The 21,119-nt window shown below is 42.0% G+C and overlaps 2 protein-coding genes across 2 annotated transcripts in view; both read right to left on the bottom strand.

The window, feature by feature from the left end:
- Window positions 1-16,630, bottom strand: part of LOC117241649 (agrin-like) — a 262,669-nt gene extending 246,039 nt beyond the window's left edge. Inside the window, exons 1-2 of the mRNA XM_033507577.1 lie at window positions 15,310-16,630; window positions 556-591 (exon numbers count right to left, since the gene is read on the bottom strand). Of these exons, the coding sequence (XP_033363468.1) occupies window positions 556-591; window positions 15,310-16,630 (1,357 nt within the window). The remainder of the gene's footprint in view (window positions 1-555; window positions 592-15,309) is intronic.
- Window positions 16,631-16,634: 4 nt separating this feature from the next.
- The window catches only part of LOC117241650, a 122,077-nt gene continuing 117,592 nt past the window's right edge, over window positions 16,635-21,119 (bottom strand). Inside the window, exons 2-3 of the mRNA XM_033507578.1 lie at window positions 19,681-19,740; window positions 16,635-16,829 (exon numbers count right to left, since the gene is read on the bottom strand). Of these exons, the coding sequence (XP_033363469.1) occupies window positions 16,819-16,829; window positions 19,681-19,740 (71 nt within the window). The 3' untranslated portion in view covers window positions 16,635-16,818. The remainder of the gene's footprint in view (window positions 16,830-19,680; window positions 19,741-21,119) is intronic.

The following is a 21,119-nucleotide window of genomic DNA, read 5'->3' as shown; positions in this document are numbered from 1 at the left end:
TAACTCGTAATTCCAACTATTAATGTCTGACCATTGCATAGCTGGACTACTGAAAAATTGCCAGTTTCACGATAGCGGACGAGGGTGTGCAAAATAATCACGATCACGTCGAGAGAAATAACTTTCAAGTACGACCGTTTATTGTACAAGGCAAGATTGTCAGCGTGGCTACGATAGCGTGATCGTTCGAATCGAAACGGTGTGATTTCGAAATTCGCTAGCTGGCTGCGATCCCGGTATAATTGAGTCGTGAGTCGGCTGGAAAGACGCGAACCCTCGTGTCCAACAATCTACGAGATAACTCGCTTTTAAATATCGCGTGCTTGCTAGTTTACATCGGCTGGAAACCCATTATAACGCGATTGTGCTACGTCGTTTGCTGTCTTTTTCCATTTTTCTCTGGGTATCGAGTGCTTTCGATGTCTGACTATATTTGCCGTGTTTCACTGTTGCTGGTAATTTTCCAAAGTATGAAAGACGTCTGTTTTAAGCAATTTATACGAGCCTAGAAACACTATCAAGTGCAAAATTAGTTTTATTCTATTTAACACTCACCCTCGATAATGGGACGCTGCGGCTTGTAAGACATGTCTGTAAAAAGAAAGGGATTAATTATTAGTAAAATTAGTCACGATACGTATCGTGTTAGCTAGGCTAAGAATTTTTAATGGCACAAGCATACTGAAGCGTGTCTCGATTATACTCGTTCTCTCTAGTGTGATACTTATCTTATCTCGTCTGATATTTGCAAGAAAAGGATAATCGGTAAAATAATTAACGTAGGAGATTATCTAACGAAGGCACGCTGTTTTCGAGGAACTTCAAGAATCTTCGATAAATTCGAAGTTAGAAACTAACAACGGTTTCAAGTTGCCTCCATTTCAACGAAATTCATACTTAGGGATTTGATGAAAATTACTGTACCGTAATTTCATCATTTCTCGTGCTTATTTAAAGTTGTTACGTACGTACGGTATAAAATGTGAACGTTATTATCAACACGGAAGCGAAAGATGTTCATAAGATATCGATTAACCAAGAAGCACACTTTTCGCCACTGTACCGTAAGATCAGACCAAAAATTACCTAATTCCATTTAGTAAGTTGAAATTAGCTCCGAAATCAAATAAAACCTTAACACTCTTGCGAACCCTTCAAGTTCAACATTCATCGTCAAAGAAGATCGTATATGAACACAACTCTCTTAATTGCGTGCGTAACGAAATCACGTGTTGACAAAATCAAAGTGTCTTCCCCGGGCTGTGCCCAATCCGTAGCCTGCTGGCAAACTTTCGTCGACTTTGTCGCGGCCTCAGACAACCGTAATTAACGTTTCAGGGCGCGGATCAGCCTGATCCAGGGTTTCCCGAACAACGAAATTCAAGGAAGGAAGGAAGATGCACGGATCGAGGGCAAGGCAGATAGACGGGGCAATTTCGAGGAGCAAATAACAGGGAAATTCAGGATGGCCGAGTCGCGCAACATTTCCCCCTCAGCTTGCTCCGCAAGCTTCACCCTTCGCGAAACTTTTAATTATCCTTTCGTGGCCCGGTCCTTTAATGAAGATCCTTCGCGTCCGCCACACAACCACGTATGACGTTCCAAATAATTACAAGTTTCCTGCATGAACTCGAGACTTACAGCGTCCGGAGGATAGGGGTTTGCCGTATGTCGGGGAGTCAGGAGAGTATAAGGCACGTGTGAGTTTAGAAAAGCACGAAAAAGATTAAAATTATTGGAGAATCTATTACTTGAGAATTGTTGATTCGTTGAAATCTGTCGATAGCGATATTATAATTGAAAGTTTGCTTAAACAAATTAATTCTTTAATTAATATGAGAAACCCAGTATTTTTCTATCCAATAACGGCAGACGAACGTTTCGTAATTTAATATCGACAATTTCAGCCGTCCGATGAACTGTTTCCAGAGAATTGAAAAAATAAAAAATCCACGTCAAATGTATGTTTCAAGTAGGCAAGGGGCGTGTTTATATGGATTGGACTGAAACATTGATACGAATTACAACTAACGTTACTCAAGGCAACGCGATAATTCTTGCAATTAAACATACGTTATGACCACAGGATTTTTTAAGCGAGGATGGTTTTTGTTATACCACGTGCACGCGTGCTCGCACGCCCACGTACACAGTTTCGTTATAATATATTAACGCAGAAATATCGCTCGTTCGTCATCCAGTAATTTATCACGCATATGCATTGGTACGATCTACACTGGTACGCTTGAACATCGGGAAAAAATGGTTTTCGAGAGTCGAACAAATGTATTTTAAATCTGTGGCGTTCCACGTATGACTAAACAACGAAGGAGAGAGGTGAAAATGCTTCACAACACTAGAAAAGCAGAGTAGTGTAAAAATCAATGAAAGGGAAATATCGTTTTAAATTCAATGGAATAGTTTCGTCCCTCTTCTTTTCCCCGCGTTTTCCCTCTCTTTCTCTTTTCTTTTCTCGTATACGAATTTCGTTGGTTTGCGAACGAGCACCGCTTTTCCGAAATTACTTGTTGCAATGTCGACGTAATTACATCGTGTTGGCGATTCATAAGGACTCCACGAGCACAATTTTGCGTCGTTGCACCACACCGCGCCATCCGGCCACGCTCGTTGACCGTCGGATTTTTATCCGCCAACCAGAAAACGAGTTTTCGTTGCCACGCCTATAATTGTTTCTTAATTGAACTCGTTCGTCCATTTCCACGATATGTCTAATCGAAGGGTTTCCTAATAGCCGGCCGTACGTAGAAGCGTGTCTGTTAGTTAGAAACGCGAGAGAAAGCATCATGAAAATTGCTATAAATTTTTAATAAATATTTTCGTTAGCGCGCTGTATCCCGATGTCTGCTTACGGGACCTGCAACAGAAGTATGTTTCACGAAACAAGCAACTACATATTTTCCAGACTTTAACAAATGAGAACAATAACGCTTTGTGCGCCTGACGCCTCATAACAATATCTGCAAATATTCCTAGTTAAGCAACTTTTTAATGAAAGCGTTTTCGCGAAACATGGCTACTAGGGATAGATTAATTTTTCAACAAGGATTTTTTCCCCAAAGGTTTTAGCAAACGATCCAGAGAAATCGCAAATAAAACCACTTTCCCCTGTATTTACCACTTTTTTTCAAGGAAGTATATTGCAGGATAAAACACGAGAAGGAAGATGTTTTAAAATTTAGTAGGGAATATGAGGACTAAAATTAACCTTTAATTCAGACTTACATTAGTAAAATATACTACAGTGAAACGTAATTACATTAATCTATGCAGTAGAGTACTCCTTTCGAATTGTACTTGAACATTTTATAAATAGAATCCTATCTGATACAATCACATGCATTTCTCATGCATTCTCGTATTTAGAGTAGGTACACAAATTTTCAACGCGACCTATTTTATTCCCCTCTTAAATCGACTCTATTGGAAAACGATGTCGTATTATTTTGAATTCTATTTATTTCTTCATTCTAAAGAAACTCCGATCAATAATTACTCTCTATTCGCTTTTCATGTATTTCTTTACTCTAGTCGAAAGTACTCGATATCGTTCACAATCACGCTACCGTTTCTCCTCTCAGTCAACGTTATGTGAAAGGGAAAGGAAAAAGTCAGAGGAATACCGCTTACAGGCTAAGTTCCTGAGCAAAAGACATTCTCCCTCGCTTATGAAAAATTACCTAGAGATGCAAAGAAGTCTTCTACCATAGAAAGGCTAATAGAAGTAGACCGCGCATGCGGAACACATGGACGTGTTCGCTCAGCTTTGCAAGGGTTTCGTGCACTTCGTGCCACGCGGCACTACGAAACTGACGATATGTATGCAACCCGTCTCTATGAGAAGTCGTACAGGCCGATATCGCGCCGATATCCCCCTTTCTCGTCCTCTCTGCGACTAGACTGCGGGTTGACACACATGGGAAACACGTGTTGCCACTCCCACAAACCGACGGATAACACAGTAACAGCCACGATCAGCCACATACATAGACGTGCGTGCGCGTGATTACATTCGCTTAGACGCTTCAATCTTTGCTTATCCCTAAGAGAGGGAAAAAGTGTAATTTCTTCGTATCACTATTTTCTATAATTGCTTCTATCATCTCTGAACTGAATTAAAGGTACGGGGTCTAGACAAAGATTTTTTTCATCTACTATAAAGGTAGACGCTAAAGTTAGTGATAAATAAATTAATTATATTTTGATTGCGATTGTCCTCGAATGGAAGAATGAAACGCTGGAATTCGAAATAAGAAATATTTGTTACGTAAATAGGAAGAATATAGGTACGAAATCTGATTTATCGTTGGGATAGTCAGGCCAGGCAGAGCAGAGTTTCTCGATATTTCGAAATTTTCCAATTTTTCCCAGCACCTCGGTCGTCCTACATACGACGAAACTTTCTCTCAACTTGCCGGTTCTAAAGAAACTTATCAAACCGAATCAGAGCGTACACAGATGGACAGTAAAGTTCAGGATGATCTGAGAACTAGATAACCATGCGAAGTCTGAAAAATTGGCAATGTCTGGTAAGCCAGTGGCTTGCCGGCACTATATTCGCTTCGTCTGTAACAAGCCGGAAAGTGTGTCAAAAGTCGCGACAGAGGAACAGAGGGGATAATGGTGTTTCCGTTCGCGCGACATTCACTGAGTTCAACCGGGGGTAGACTGTAATTTCAGAGATGATTTGTCCCCTCGAGCTGACGTCTGTATCACGTTGGAAAACTTTACGATTCGACGAACAAAAATTGATGAGAACATCGGCGAAGGAAAATGCGATGAGGCAACTCCCTCCCACCAGCTGGAGGGACGAATGTTCGTGGAAAAATTGTTATTTTCGCGGTGCCATCTAAATCGAAAGGATTTACAGCTGCGTGTAAACCGGGCATCTCGTATAACGAAGCTATTTTCGAAAGAATTTCACGCGTCGTGCTCGCAGACGCGATATTTCATTCTCCTTTTTTGCATTCGACAGCAACGCCCGAGGTACACCAGCCGTGAGAGAGCGGCCGCCGGAAATGGCGGTGAAGCACTTTCGATTTTCCGTTTCCTCCATTCTGTATACGAAGCTGAAGACGAAATGCGTATACCGTCGGTTCCCTTCTTTTTTTCTCTTTCGTCTTCTTCTTCTCCCCAACAAACCGATAGTTGTCAAATACTATGCCAGAGAAAGAATTTGCCGCCGGAACAAACATCTTCTTTTCTTTTATAATAACTTTGCTCGAATATAAATAACGAGTAAATGCATCTATGCATAATAGAAACGTTAAATTCAGAAGGGTTTTTATTTCCAAAGATAGAGATTGTTAGTAAAGTCGATGTTAATGGTTGTACTTAGTTGCAAGGAGGGCATAGAACGCACTAATCAAGATCGGTTTAATCGATACACTAATACCAACCGATAATATTGACAGAAAGTGAGATATGTACATACGAGAATTTGGCGAACGGTGATGCGGCCTGAGCTGGCTAAACCTAAGGTTCACGGAAATCATCTTTATCCCTATTGCAAGAGCTCTATAGCCATGCTCAACGCTTTCCGACCAAAATTGCCCGCGTGTACTGCTTATCTGCAGAGAATGGGATTTAAATTGTCTGATTCATTTTCGCGGAATCTGCAATCCATTCTATACGAGATAAATAGACATCGACTGTAATTACTGTATCTCACGCAAATAGTTGTATAATTTGCTAACAGTATCTAATTAAAATAGCTTAAATTAAATTACTTTCAAAATGTAACGATTCCATACAATGGGTCATTATTATTCATTTCGAATTATTCCAAGTTATAATTTTGTTTATACAGATTTTTAAAGAGTAACTAAGTGCGAGGCACTGCAGTGAAATAAAGCAGAGAGTGTGTGTATATGTGCGTGTATTTCGAATAAGTTCATCGATAAAGCTAACTAGCAGACATACCTATAGACATGAAATCGAATATATCTGTCTACAAATGGACAATGATATTTGAAAATTCTGGATTGGCGTAAGTCTCTGCTGAATGCAAGAGGACAGTCATAAAAGCGTATAATTCACAAAGCAAGGTTTTCGTCGTTCTACCTTTATTAAACTTTTTCAAACGCGCAGGATGAAGCAAGACGAAGCGTCGGACCGGTCGGAAGTCGACTCGTTACTTCTCTAAACTCAAACGACAACGGGAAAGCGTAGAAAAGACCGTTCGATCGGGGCCATTCGCGTCGGGGATTGATTCTCGCGATATTTCAGGGAAAACTTTGAACCGATCAAGCAACGGCGAAAAATGAAGAAAGTTTCCTTTCCAGATTCGTACTCACGTCTTTCGTAACTGTGCCCACGTGCGCGGTATACTTGTCCCGATTCTTCGTCTACGTCCTTCTCTCGCAATCATGCTCGCGAATCAGTTTCGAAACATTTACACGTACAGCGTTCGTTCTAAAAATGTGGTTTTATCGAGGAATGCAGCGCAATCTAAAATAATTCAGTAGATTTCACCACAAGAAACTTTAATTTCCTCTTGGAAAATGTATTTTTTCGAAGAAATTACTGCAACTTGCCATGAAAATCATACTATTGTACATGCGAACGGCACCAAAGTGAATTACATAAACTAGATAATTTCGGTAAATCCCGAAGTTCTATAACAGTCATAAGTTTATATCGCACAACATTCGTCATTGTTGAGCTTACATGATTCCCGTCTACTCGGAAATTCCATTAAGCCGTCCGCAATTAGCCGTGACAACAATAGACACTGATGGTATTAGGCTCGTGTCGCTAATAATTGAAATTGTATCTGGTTGACACCGTGTTCCGTGATCGGCCAGACTACGTTATTTCGTTACAGCGGCTTTTGCTTACTCAACAGAATTGGAAAACATACTACATGATCGAATGAAGGCGTAGAACGATGAAACAATACATATCATGGAGTGGATTAATGATATTTGTGTGCTCAGATATTCTACTACGGTATAACAAATTTTCGTTCCAAGTTGTTTCAGTAGGAAAAACTTTCGATTGATATTGCATGCCTATGTTGTTCTAAACCTCCAGTACCATTTTATTATATAACAAAATTACAAATTCTTACTCATAGATCCATATAAAATACTTAATGAAATAAGCAAAACAGCGAAACGGAAATACTTTAAAAAATCTGCTCCCGTAATTCAAGATTGACGTACATTTTTTAAGAAGTAGATTGGCAAATAATCACTCGCAATTTAAATTCTATCCCTGGGAAAACAAGGAAAGAACGAAAGGAAAGATAAAAATTGACACTGTGGTGTTAAGCTTAAACGAGAGCAAGTACGAAGCAGAAATTTCAAAGTTACGAGAAACTTGGTGCCTACGAGTTCGACCCCTTTAATAAGCTGCACCTCGTCCAGGTTCGCGTAGTTTTTCCGAAGAAATTTTAAACGGCAACGGAATGGCAGTTACCAGCGCCAGGAGGAAATGGCGCGGAAACGCCCTTCCATGAGAGTCGCAAAGGAAAGAAGCGAAAAGAAAGAACACGACAGCGCGGCATTTATTAAATTAAACGTCAGCTTCCCTGACAGGGCTTTTCCAGAGAGTCCTCTTTAGCGACCAACTTCCGTTCTATTTCTTCCTGTAGAAACGTGAAAGCTGACCGTGTCGGATCGCTGTTCCTACACAATTTCTAGTTGCCCTCCTCGTTTTCGTCGCTAGTTTATCTCTTTCAAACGTATTTAAATATTTCAACTACGCGAGGCGGAGAATCTTCGGTGGTCTGTCTGTTCAAAAAATGGTACAGTTTAAATTGAAAAACAATTAAATAGAAAATATAGAAACATTTCGTTATTGACTAAACAGTTCGTGTTCAGAGTATTTAGCATTCAAAGGATTATAGTTACGCATAGCAATGTGGTATACGAGCATGTGATACGACAAACAATGACGAGGAAACTGTGTAGCTTTCGCGTAATATGAAAACTATTGGATACAAGTAATCGCGACAAAACATTGGAGGATTCACGGCTGAAATGATCCTAGAAAGGACTGTCGGGAGCTTCTTGCCGAGACGACGGCTGATACGGTCGGCTTTTTCTCGTCAGGAAAGTTTTCGAGTTTCTCAAAGCTCTGCGACGGATTGGGGACGGCGCGTAAGCGACCGGTCACGAGGACTGTAATGGAGCAGCAGGGGCTGTGCACAGGCACGAGAAGAATGAGGGAAAAGAAAAGAGGAAACGGGAAGGAAAGTAAGAGAACAGGGACGAGGAGTTAGCGGGATTTATCGGTCTCGGACTTATTAACTCCTACGGCGAAGTTAACATTAATCTTGACTCGAACTCGGTAACTCGCGAACAATCCCGATCGCCGCCGATTGCTGCGACCTTTTTCCCTATTGGCTCTTCCCTTTCTGTTTCCCCTTCTGTGTCGAAGAAGTCAGTGATCTTGGCGAGACCGATAGAAAGCTACTTGTCGGTGGTCCTGCGATTTTACCTTGGATTTATAGCGAATCGATATTTTTAACGCGATTGCGTAATGTTCAGAACCGTAGAAACGATTTATGATATACGTGGTTCTTCGTTTTTACTCAGGCGATGATAAGCTTTTCTAAAATGTTCAAAGATAATTAGAAACTGATTTCAATTAAGAAGCACTGATAAGCTACTGTATAATTCTCGATAATTTCTTTGAATCGTTGTAAAAAAGAAAGTATCGCGTCTCGAACATGATCCGCGTGATAAATTCAGTTGTAAAAATATCGTTGCAAGTTCTAGTCGACAAGATACAAAAAGGTTCGTCGTCCTCTCTGTGACATATGCGTTACGCCTTCTATTTTGCGCAGTAACTCTACTGTTTTATAAAACGCTTCTATGAATATAATCCGGTATGAACCGTCACGGATATTATACGTATATTCGCCGGCAAGTTGCCGAATCGTTTGCCAGTTTAACATCGTTTCTCCGCGAGAACTTTGTACGGCAATAAGAAACTTCTCAGCCGATGCGCTTCTGTATTCGGGGAAAACGAAAGAAGGACGATAGGGATCGTATTATCGAAGAAACGCGTAACTGCTCGCGAGAAACCGTATCACGATCGTTTCTCGTCGGAGAATTCTCAAGTTCCTGACAGTCGTGTACAGTCCAAATATACTAGGGAACGATTCCCATAGAAGTGGAAAATCGTATTCCTACTTTCTTTAGATCGTGTATAGTACATATCCCGTTTCGTTGTTTCACAACAGTGTGAATTAAAGAAATTTATTGCCACGGTGTTCCTTTTAAATTTACGAAGCTGAGAAATTGAATCTCTATTTTATTCTGGAATAATTTGTCGTACTCTTCGTAAATTCATTTTTAACATGGATCTTTCTTGATCGTAACAAAAAATCGATGACAGGACACGTCCTTATCTTAACAACCAGTCGACTCAATTACCATACTTAGGAAATATCCGCAAATTCTATTGGATCCCCGTGCCATAACAATTTCCGTGAACGTCAATTCTTTTCAACATCAAGAACAGATCTTCCATAACAGAAAGTTCAACGAAACCTCCACTCTCATCCTTGGCTACGCGTGGCTTGAATTTCACATTACTCTGAACAGTCTCGACTTTTCCAGGTTGCAAGTGAAAACACTTGATGGCCGTGCAATTACGAGCGGTTACGGAACGTTTATCGCTCGGAGAGTGAAATTTCACGATGGCACGCGTGCAGGCTTTCGTTTCTTCCTCGGCTATTCCGTAAAACGCGATCCCGGCTCGGCAAGGCGCGAAACAGCGTCGCTCGCAATTTTCCTGGCAACCGAGGATCCAATTTCGTCCGTCGGCTGCTTCTCGCTCGACATTCCCGTCTCGTTGCCCTGGACGCATCGCGTCGTCGAGGAGCCCGATGGCCTCCGAACGAAACGCGTGCGTTACCAACGGTATCAATGGCAGGATACAATTTTCTCGCCAACTGACAGCCAAGTAAGAGGATTGACGGCCGCCGAGAGCGGGAAATTCCAACCGATAGACCGGTTTTCGCGGATTTTCAGTAACATGTGTCACTCCGCTTGATTAATGGCCATCCACTCTGCTCTTTATGCCTTACCTTCTTGATTTTTAGAGAATTCGCGAATAGTCGTGCTATTAAGCTTCCAAGCACGCGTTGAAACAAAGAACCGGAGCAAGTTATCGCGGATATTTGTTTGATTGTAAAATGTGGATGATGATGGAGTTTTCGATCGTTTGATGGATATCTAGCAACATATAAACTGATTAGGACAAGGAACAAGAAAGGAGCGATAAATATTCTTCGAGATTTAGCGAAGTTGCTTCCGCTATACGTCGAGCATAGTTCACACGCGTAGTGTCACATTTTCACATCAGAAACTTTGTAGTTCGACTACATCCTCTATCTGGAACTGCCATTCTCAGATATCTGGCATACCCTTAGAATTCTAGGACGTGCAAAGAATTTGAAGAACGTTTTCGTTCGAGAAGATCTTTAAATTTATCCGTCATATTTACGCTTGTTCGAAAGTTCCAGCCTTGTATTTATTCCGTCCCGTAACGTAGCAGGTAACTGGAATCCTTGCGTTTCCACTTTCAATAACGCAAATACGTTTATGAAGATACTTTAGCGTAGTATAAGAAGCAATGTATTACGTTTAGTTCAGCACTACAACGACATGTATCGTATCTTGGAAAGTTATTAAAATTCAAGCGGTCGAATCTCTCTGTGAACAGGGACAGCGAACGTGTTAATACACGTTCTAATTTCCTACTCTCGGTGTATAGTTTAGAAGGATTATCGGCATACCACGTGAAACCTTTCCCGCCATCGATATAACAAAGTTTAGCCTAGGTCCCGCAACAACGTAACACGCGTTCATCAAAAGCGGTGGTGAATTGATCGAAAAAACCGAGTCAAAGTTTCAGTTCAACGGCGATAATCCGAAAAGCAATTACAACGTCGTCGAACAAGCCTGATCCCGAGGGCCAATGTTAAAATCGGTTTATCCGGTCGTCTCGTAAACTGTTCGTCCCGGCACGACGATATAGCAAGTTTGACGAGACCTTCCGGCATTAAGGCCGCGTACACACTGAACGACATCGCGTGCTATGGGCAAAGTCCTTGTAATTTATGTGGAACAAACGCAGCGGAGTTTACTGGCGGGCTCGTAGCCCGCCGGATAAGGAGCAGATGAGATATCTCCGGCCTTAATATGATCGGCGACGCCCTTAATCCCAAAACCCTGAGCCCACCTCGAAGCCTTGCTGCAAGGTTGCCTGAGAATGAGGACGAAACGCTGGAATCGCGGGAAACGCTCATAAAGGCAGATGCGAACACGTGCCTTACATACTAAATCCTCATCCTGCGCCAAAGCTTCTCGACGCCGCATGCCGCACGACGTAGTGCTGCCGCATATATACCAGGTGTCTCTAATTTCATCGCGTCCGACGCTCTATCCTCGACTAAAGAGATTGACTCAGTCGAGATTGAACTTCCTTCGTCTTCCGCGACTTTGGAGAATTCGCGTGAGATGGGAAGATAAGAAAATGCGGGTGCGAAGTCCCGAATCATGATTTTCAAGGGCCCATTTCCGTGATCGATGCATACAAGTCACCCTTAATTTAGGTGCAGACGTAAAATAGAGCTTACGATTTAACTCATTGCCCCGTACGTTGCACGAGGTACAAGACTGATGATATTAACGAAGTCGGATTACGGGACTATTACGATTGCAAAATACAGCGATCTCTCGACATGTTGCGCGCCAAATTAACGAAGAGCAGCTAAACGTTTAAATAGCATACGATTACTACAAAGCGAAGATAAACGTGAGTCGATGGAATTTGAAAGGCGGCCGCGGTTGAGGTATATGACACACCATTTCGTGTGGAATTAAAGCAAGGATTTTATAGTCATGTTTGACGATCACGGCACAGTATTTTTCAAATTAGGCGCTTATCATCCGTGTTATTAATAACTTGATTCGTGACATTTTATCCCTCGGTATTTTCAAGAAAAATCTACTTTTTCGCAAGAGATAGGCATTTGTACCCCGAGTGTCTACGTGTTATAATAAAATACAGCGACTCTGTCAACTTCGAGTTGAAAGGTTCGTCGCAAAAGGGGTGATAAAATTTATGCCTTGTCATATAACAGTATCGCCTATCTGTGTCGCGTATCAACTCGTAACACAAATCTTCCTCGGTTCAACGACGTATGATACATTTCACTGCGATTCGTCAATGTCTGAAAATTCTTGTAAATTACAACTAACTCCGGCGTACAAATCGAATCTTTATCAAACATCATCCAACCAAATTGCTCTTCCATCGTTCTCGCGCCTATTCAATAAACATATTGATTCTCCGTAATGAAATATAACCGATTCCACCAACGATTCCAACACTATGGAGCTTGGTTTAAACAAACGACAAACCAGAAGCGCATCGACGCCACGTAAAAGACACCTGCGTCGACTGTCGGTTTGGCAATTATCACGGAATTCTATGAGAACCGACTCGATATCCGAATAGTTTGGTGGCGCGAAACGACGCGCCGCGACGTCGCCGGTTAAATCGAATTTCCGAAAATCCCGACCGAAAATACGACGTTCGACGAGAGCGGTTGACGATCACGGAGGGGTGGGTGAAGGTGAACGAGTTGCCTGGCGTTCGACGAATTCCTACGCCGTTGCTCGCAGTAAATGTATTGTCCTCTGGACAATGCAATGGCTGATTGCGAAGCGGTCGGACGAAAACTTGACCCGAAAATAAACCGAATCGCTCAAACGCCCTGTCGGCTGCTGCCAAATGCAGCCACTCGGAATAGTCGAGAACAGGAGGGGCGTCTGCTACCGACCCTCCTTTTCAACTTGCTATTTTTCCGGTCTTCTCGTCCAGGGACAGAGAACCTTCTCTCTGTTCGTTGCATGCGGTCATCGTTCGTCGAAAGTACCGACACGATACCGCTCGGAAATCGCAAGGGAAAACGTCCATGCCCGATGCCTCCTGGCCACTGTGTGAAAACTCTTCCTCTCTCTCTTTCTCTCTCTTTAGTTTCCTCTCCTCTTCTCGACAGCAGCATTTCGTTTGCTCGCCCTCTCGCTTTCATTGTTCCCGATCGACGTTTGCCGAATCGAACCGACGGCTCCGAAAACACCACAGAAGAGATTTTAACGAATGACGCACGGCCAAACAGACACCTAACGTAGATATGTAGAAATAATAAAACGCAGAAGAGATAGTGCGATAAATTATAACATATCTACGATGATAATTTTTGTGGAACTATTCTATGTGTGTATAAGAATGGATACTCAAACGTAATTGATCGAGTCACTGATCTATAGAACGGGTACCTACCGTAATGGGACAACACGTATATGAATCTCGGAATGAGACATTTATTTATTTTTCAATTGTGAAACTCGGAACGTTCTGAATCCATTGTTGTATTCAACAACAAAATCTAATAAAGTATATTCTGTCAAAATATTTGTAAGCAATGCCAAATATTTGTACGTTCTACGTACACGTACGTTATAGAAAATGAAAGAATTACCTGCACTCCTTAAATTTTAATCTACGACTAAATTACACTCGCACGCACAAATAAATATTCATACCACTTGTAGCGTTCGTTGATTAATTTAATGAAAATGTAATTTAGATAATTGATAATCACAATCCTGTGTTATATGCTTTGAATTATTTTCACGAGTAACCAAGGAAGTTATTAATTATTGACTAGACTAATTGAACGATATTAAATTATATATTGTTATCAGCATCGTTTTACATGCGCTTTTAAACTGTAATTGAATTTCGAATCAAAACATAGAACAAACGTCATAGGTGAACGACGAGCTGGTTCAAAATGAGTCAGTTTATATTCCTCTAGAGAGCACAGCATGATGCCGGTTCCCGGGCGTGTTGCTACCTCGTAAACGAGCAGGGAAAGATGTCCAATGATTCTCCTGACATCTGTTTTCTCTCACCATCTTACACGCTTACTGCGTACGTGTCTTACAGTCAAATAAATTTTGATTGCAACTAAATAATATCTACTTCTTCTAAACGTATGACCATCAAAGAACGAGTTACACATTCTTTCGAATGGTAAAAATTATCTTTTTCAAATATAATATGAATTTATATTTTTTAAAATATTTTTCAAACAATTTATATCGTATCTATCGTTCTGGTCTAAATAATTTCTATCATTGCCACAATATTCCCAATCTAACGCAAAATCATCAAATTTCAAATGCTTTCAGGTATGTACTCAGAGCGAGTAACGAATAAAAGCGTAGTTACATAGGCAGTAACTAAGGAGGAAAATTTTCCAAAGAATCTGACAAAGTGCTCAAAAATCGTTTCCAAGTCCGACAACCGCGTCGAAAGGAAAATTTAATACATTTCACTCGGTGCGGTATCCCGTACATCGTGCGTCCGAACATTCACTGTGGAGCAAAATGGATTCCCAAGGTGTACGTCACTCTTGTCCACCTCTATTCTTTAAACCCTCTTCTTCCATTTACCGTTCACATTGTAATTCCGACCGAATAGTTTCGCTAGTGGCAAGTCCGTACGTGCCGGGCATGTCAAATTCGATATATAAAACTGGCTGGGAGACAGCAACCGTTCCGGCTTAACGTATCGTCAGCACGTGTCGTCGACGTCGCTGTTGCCGTCGTCGTCGTCGTCGTAGTCGTCGTCGCCGTCCATTATTATGGCGGTCACATGGACGACCGTAAATAATTGGTATCGGATGCTCATTAACTAAATGGCCCTTTGGTATCGGTTGGACGCGAAATGAAGAAACGAAATAACGGGAAACGAAAGAAAAAGAACATCCGCTATCGAAACAGACCTACTATTAGCACGCGTTCCAACAACGAGAAGAGTCTTTGTAGCCATAGCCGAGAAAACTTTGCTAATTTCGTATCTTTCTTTAACAAAGCTTCTCTGTTAGCTAGCGGTATTCGTTTTCCCTGGAACGTGACCTATAACTTTAAATGACTCTCATCGTTTCTAAAATAAATGTACAGGCACAAAGAAAGCAACTGGTTTGAGTAAACATCACGGCGAAGAAGGAATCTGAACGAGAATACCGATTCCTTTAAGATACCGTTGTTGTCTTTATCGTACCAACAATTTTCTCGTTACGTTCTCGGTCGTAAATATAAGAAATTCCTAACTACTAAGACTCTTCGCGTTTCGGAATCGTATCAAGCGATTCCGAATATGTTCATAATGCAAACTATGTATCCATTTGAAAATCCTTGTAAAATATAAGCCCGATAGAATGGAAACTAGCGAAGAGATATAAGCAAAATGACTCACAGTTTAGATACAGTAGAATTCCAGCGACGAACACGAAGATAACAACAAGAAGGACCAAAAGGAGTAACAGTATGGTAGGCCTGCACCAAGGATTCCCGACGACTTCCGTTTGCCTGCTATCCTTCCCACGTTTCTGGTCAATGACGCTCGACTCCCCGCTAACATTCACTACTACGCCCTTGTACGGATACTGTGGCGTCTTTTTCTCGGCCAAGAATCCATGATCATCCTCGGGATCCGAATAAACGCCGTACGCCTCGAAATTGTTCTTCCTGTATCCGTTCATCTTTTCCGCGTTTGTCTCCTCTTGATCCTGAGTCTTTCTAGCGTACGCGGCAGACGAAGAGGAACCCAATTCACCGATCTTCAACGTTTGATCGTACGATTTATCTTGATACCTCGAGGACGAAGAACCGTCGTATTTGGCCCTCTCGTAACTCTTCGAGCTGGTCAACTCGTACTTCGAGTCGTACGGCTTGGCACCGGTTTCGTAGGCCTGTTCTTCGTACTCGTACGATCTAGGCTCGTACGATTTACCCGTTTCGTATCGCGGCAGTGTCCCGTACATCTTACTGACAGAGTGATATTTACTTTCGTATTTTCTGCCGGAAAGGTCTTGCTGCGCGGCGCAAGACAACTCGTAAGCAGAATCGTGCGTCTTCACCCCGGATTCATAGCCTTTCGACGGAGTCGGCTCGTACACTTTGCCCGAATGATGATGGTGATGGTGATCTTTCTTCGGCTCGAGCTTCAACGTTTCTTCCGCGTATCTAGACGCGTACTCGTAATCTGTTAAATCTCTCGAGTATCGCCTACCACCTGCCTCCTGAAGTTCCGTAGGATAAGTCCTGCTGAGCTTCTGGGCATCGCTTCTCTCGTACGGCGCGTCCAAGTCCGACTCCTGATACGTTCTCTGATCCCCCCGACGATCGTACCTCAGGTTATCCTCTGGATAAATTCTGTTATCGTATCGGTCAATATCCTCCCTGTCGTATGGCTTTCGTTCGTAGCCTCTGTAGCCCCTGCTCGACTGATCGTGGTAGCCCTGCTCATACGGGGGCAACCCCGATGCCGACTGGCCATCCTGATACGGCTTAGAATCTTGGTACTCGAGGTACCGGGAGGATCTACGCTCGCTACCATAGTCCATCGAGCCTTCGACCACGTTTGGCAATTTGCTGCTTAAATTCTCACCGGTTCCGGTGGACAACGCCTGGCAGGTCTCCGCATGCTCGACTAAATTAGGCAGCCTCGATAACGAGCTACCTGGTGTGTTCTCCGTCAGGTCGAGCTTCAAACCGTTGCTGCTCGTCCTGCGCATTTTCAGAAATTCGCATGTTCGATCTCGAGCGACGAACGACCGCGACGACCGCTCGTGTTGCTCGATCGACTACGATTCGCGCGCGACTCGTTCTAAATCCCTTTTCGTTACATCGACGGAGAAGTCATTTCGAACGCGATTAACGCGCTTTCGTTGTTGGACGAAGCGTAGGTGTTAGTGGGGGTGAGTTACACAGTATCTGAAAAGAAGAGAAAAGAGAAGAGGGTTAGTGAATTAGTTGGAGTATTAGTAGGATGGATAGATTTGGCGCTTTTGGTATATTTGTTAGACCAGTGCGAATATCCTGTCGTTCGTTAGTGCGATGAACGAGAAAAGATATTGTCAAAGATTTTACCACGGATGGAATGAATCTTTGCAACCACTTGATAATACATGCAAGCGTTAAATTACAGATAAAAGTTAATCGTGGGTTTCGTTCGTGTTAAGTTCATAAATATATGATAATATTAATTGCTTAAAGTGTACTGGGAACACCGCTGCATTCTAGCAACTAATTAACTTCTAAACTATAGATCACACCGCGGATATGCGAATATAAACAAAAGCTATAAATCTTTCCTATGTACGTCGGGATAATCGCCGTAAGAATCTTAGAATCCATAATCGTATCTACCACACTCGCAACGCGAATAAATATTTTTAATTGCGGCAGTGCATTCTAGAACTGCGGGTGCAAGTCGGATCAGCGGTTCACCAAGCTCTTAGAGCGTGCTTATCCGTAGTCCGTTATCGATATGTGTATCTCAATACAGCGTGTTCGGGGCCGCAATATTCTGTAAGCGCTGCTCCAGACCACGATTACAGCCGTATGCTCGCTACCTCACGAATACTCGATATAACAATGACAACGATAATACTCGATCGTGCGTGACCGAAATGCAACGTTCGTTGTGGCAGACGATAATACCAGACTGATATTCTCACACGCACTGTCTAAATCCCAAGGAAATTCAGATCCTATGTGTCAAATCGAATCAACGTTTCGTCTCTTGTAACTGTTGCTCTCTGTCTAACGCGAGTGATTATTTTATGCGTTTCAACTTCAAATAGTGCTACGTACGAATATTCGTATTGCCAATGGACTTGATATTTATTTATGCCTCTCAGTTTTAGAAATTTTCTCGAATGAAATATCACAGAACTGGATCAAAGTGGCTTTGAGAAGTTTTGAAATAAAACTTTAAAATGAAATGTACGAACGTAACGTTGCCTCTTAATGGATTAATCTTGTCACACAGTACTTTATCGGAAACTTTTTATTACAGATGACGGTATATACTACTGGCGATTGAAAGCAAATAAAAAAGTAATAAGACGACTGCAACTACGACAAATCTACTTTAGATGATTTATATCAACGATACACTTTCACGTAACAATTTCTAAATCAAACACACGGTTTGCTGATCGAAATTTACGAAAGAAAAGGCAGTTATCAAGCGGGGGTGTGGGAGGGAGCAACGGGCGAGGCTCGATCGATAATTAATTAAGCATGATTGCGGAGGAACGACAAAATGTCACGTCTCATCGAAAGTTTCCGCGGCAGCCCTGGCAAGAATATCGTTTCGACGTAGTTGCGGCAACTTCTCAAGTAACGTACAATGAGAGCTCTGCAAACAGTGTCTCGTGAGGATGGCGTTTATCTTTCATTCGTACGTATCTTACGCGGAAGCCTCGCTCTCATTAATGTGTAATGGCGTAATCCCCTCCTGTCATAGAGACGCGACTCGTGGACCACCGATAAAACGAAACTTTGTTCCTTGACGTAATTGAAAATCTTTGATCGAGCCACGATTCGCCGGGATTCCAATCTGAATTATTTGATCGTCTCGCGCTCTAACGTGACCAATCGAGAGACGAATTCTTCGCGAAAACTATCACGTGCTTCGCCTCAAAATTAAAATCATTTCTGAACTTCCAAATTGAATTTTTTAACCTGAAAATTGGATGGTCGTCTTCGTTAATCGAAAAATTTTAGCTTGATATCGAAGCTTCGAGGAGTAGGAATTTATAATGTGTAACGTATTTATGAATTCACGTTATAAATTCGGCGTAAATCGAACGTAACGATATTTAATTTTTCATTTTCATAATCAATAGCCAATTAATTAATAGCCAAAAATAAATAACCTTCTACCGATATTTTTAATATAATGCGATAAAAAGTCGTTACCCTGTTAAAAGTTCGTTCATACGCATCGAAATAAACACAACGTTCGAATATTCGTAAGTGGTATCAGTCCGTACGTGGTCAGACAAAATTGAAACGCCAACGTACCAATTATTCCGAGTTCGTGAAGTCAAACAAAATCAGTCGCTGATCGATCCACGTTATAATGCCGGTCGCATCTTCGCCGTAAAACGATCTTCGTCGACTAAACTGCAGTAATAAGTGCGACAAGGGCTCAAAGGAGATCGCCGTTCCGCATGTAAATACGATTAGTTCCGCAGCGTAACTTCATTTACGTATATTAAAAGCGCAGATAGCCCACTTTATGCAAACGACGACAGGATGGGCGTGGTGAGAGGAGAGCCAAGTCCCAAGGAGAGAACCTGGATAGGTGGAGAAGGGAGCACGGAACGAAAAAGACAATGAAAAGAAAAAAGAAAATGTTTTGCCAGGAGCAATAAAAAATCAGGGAATCGACGGACCAAAGAGGAACAGTCGTCGGTTTTCTGTATCAGTTTTTCTGAATCCTCATTGTCAATCGCTAAATACTCCATTCAACAGCCCCACAGTCTTTAGCGACTTTTCGCGCAACTGACGACGTTTGTTCGCAAAAAAGATATCCGCTATTACGAGCTGTCTCGTTATGAAAATATAACCGCGGTTAAAAATGGAATGTTCCGCTTCTCAGACCACGTTGCTTGTTCGGTACGCAACCGTACAACGAGAACGACGTCGATTTTTGCGTCCTTCTAATTTGTTTTTATTTTTTGATAATGGAATATTCAGATGACAATTGTGCAATAAACGAGAGTTGGTTGTTTGGAAGAATCGAGAGGAAAGCTGCTGATATATCACTTACGCCAGAGCTGTCCACGGGCAGAGCTCCTTACGCGGCTTTGTCCTCTTCTACCCGCGGCCACTAGAAGCAGACAGATCAACGCATTTTCAGGCCAAGTTATGTTCGTTGATACATATGTTCTGGTAATAGAATTTATATAGACAGCTTCTTATATCATAGAGCTTAGCTTGGACAGCACTGACATATGCCATATACGCCACTACGTATTAATAATTTCAAAATATTGGAGCGAAAATGAAGGAAGAGAAAAGCAGATCATACGACGCAGGGTGTTCAAGACGTTAGACATGCCAAACTAATATAATTATAGAATTTTTCGTTCGCCATGTTTGGGTCTCTTATACAATTACGGTTGGTCGATGATTATTGTCACGGAGGAACGTCGACCAGCTGCAACTATTCCACGACCGTACGTTCGGATTAGCAATGTCTCGCGGTGGACGTTTCGCTGTTGAATACCGCCGCGCCAAAACTATTTTCACTAATGAAGCACCGTTAAAACTTTCCCGATATGCCCTCCTACGAGGCTGGAAGTCTGGTGATTCCTTACCGGACCAGTATATACCATTTGTCTGCTGTTCGATCGCCGGATATTCCAAAACTGCACGCCGAATATTCTGGCTAATGATTGCGCTCATGTTACGACCACTCGATGTCGTCGGGATTATGTACCACTTTACCGAATCTTCCCTCAGTCGTACGATAGCTTCTGAAACCGATATTGCGTGCATCTCACTCCATTTTCCATTTTCTCGTTTCCTCTTTCGCGAGCTGCTTATATGCTTAGGGTTGTAGATGAGAGGCCGCTCGATTCGATAAACTGGCTTAGAAGGTATTTATAGAAGTTTCTGTTTAAAACGATAACGGATTAGCGAAGTGGACGTGTCAACCCGTTGATAGCGTAATAAAATAGAGAAACATATTTTCAATTCATGGGCATTACCATAACAACATTTAACAATGTCTGTGTGACGAAAATATTGAATAACGCGAACAGTATGTACAGCTACAAATTTTTAACCATTTCGTACAACGGGACAACTGTGAACTGTTACATATCGACTAATCCGAACATACATGCATATTCATCTTAAAAAATTAACAAGTAACAAATATTCAAAACCACGTCCCACTGCTTTTTCCAAAAGTGTTACCATCGCGAATTTGCATACAAAACACCATCGACCCGATCTTCTTCTCTCGTCGGTATTTTTATTCAATCCGAATACATTTACTTATCCCAGGCGCCGCAGTTTTCCCACTAACATTACCAACATCGGTCGCCTTTCAATTTCGGATGTGCCGAACCGTTCGCTCAACGGCGAACGGGAACGACTTCAATAATTTCGGATAGTCGATTGCAAGAGCGTCATTTTCGATGGAAATTTCATAGTCAGCCAGCGGAACTTCCGGTTTGAAAGCGCCGGCTTCTTCCTGAC

This window comes from Bombus vosnesenskii, unplaced genomic scaffold, assembly GCF_011952255.1.
Source record: "Bombus vosnesenskii isolate JDL3184/JDL3185 unplaced genomic scaffold, Bvos_JDL3184-5_v1.1 scf7180000016261, whole genome shotgun sequence".
Taxonomy (NCBI): Eukaryota; Metazoa; Arthropoda; class Insecta; order Hymenoptera; family Apidae; genus Bombus; species Bombus vosnesenskii.
The sequence above is the reverse complement of the archived record's forward strand: the minus strand, read 5'-3'. Positions and strand labels throughout refer to the sequence as shown.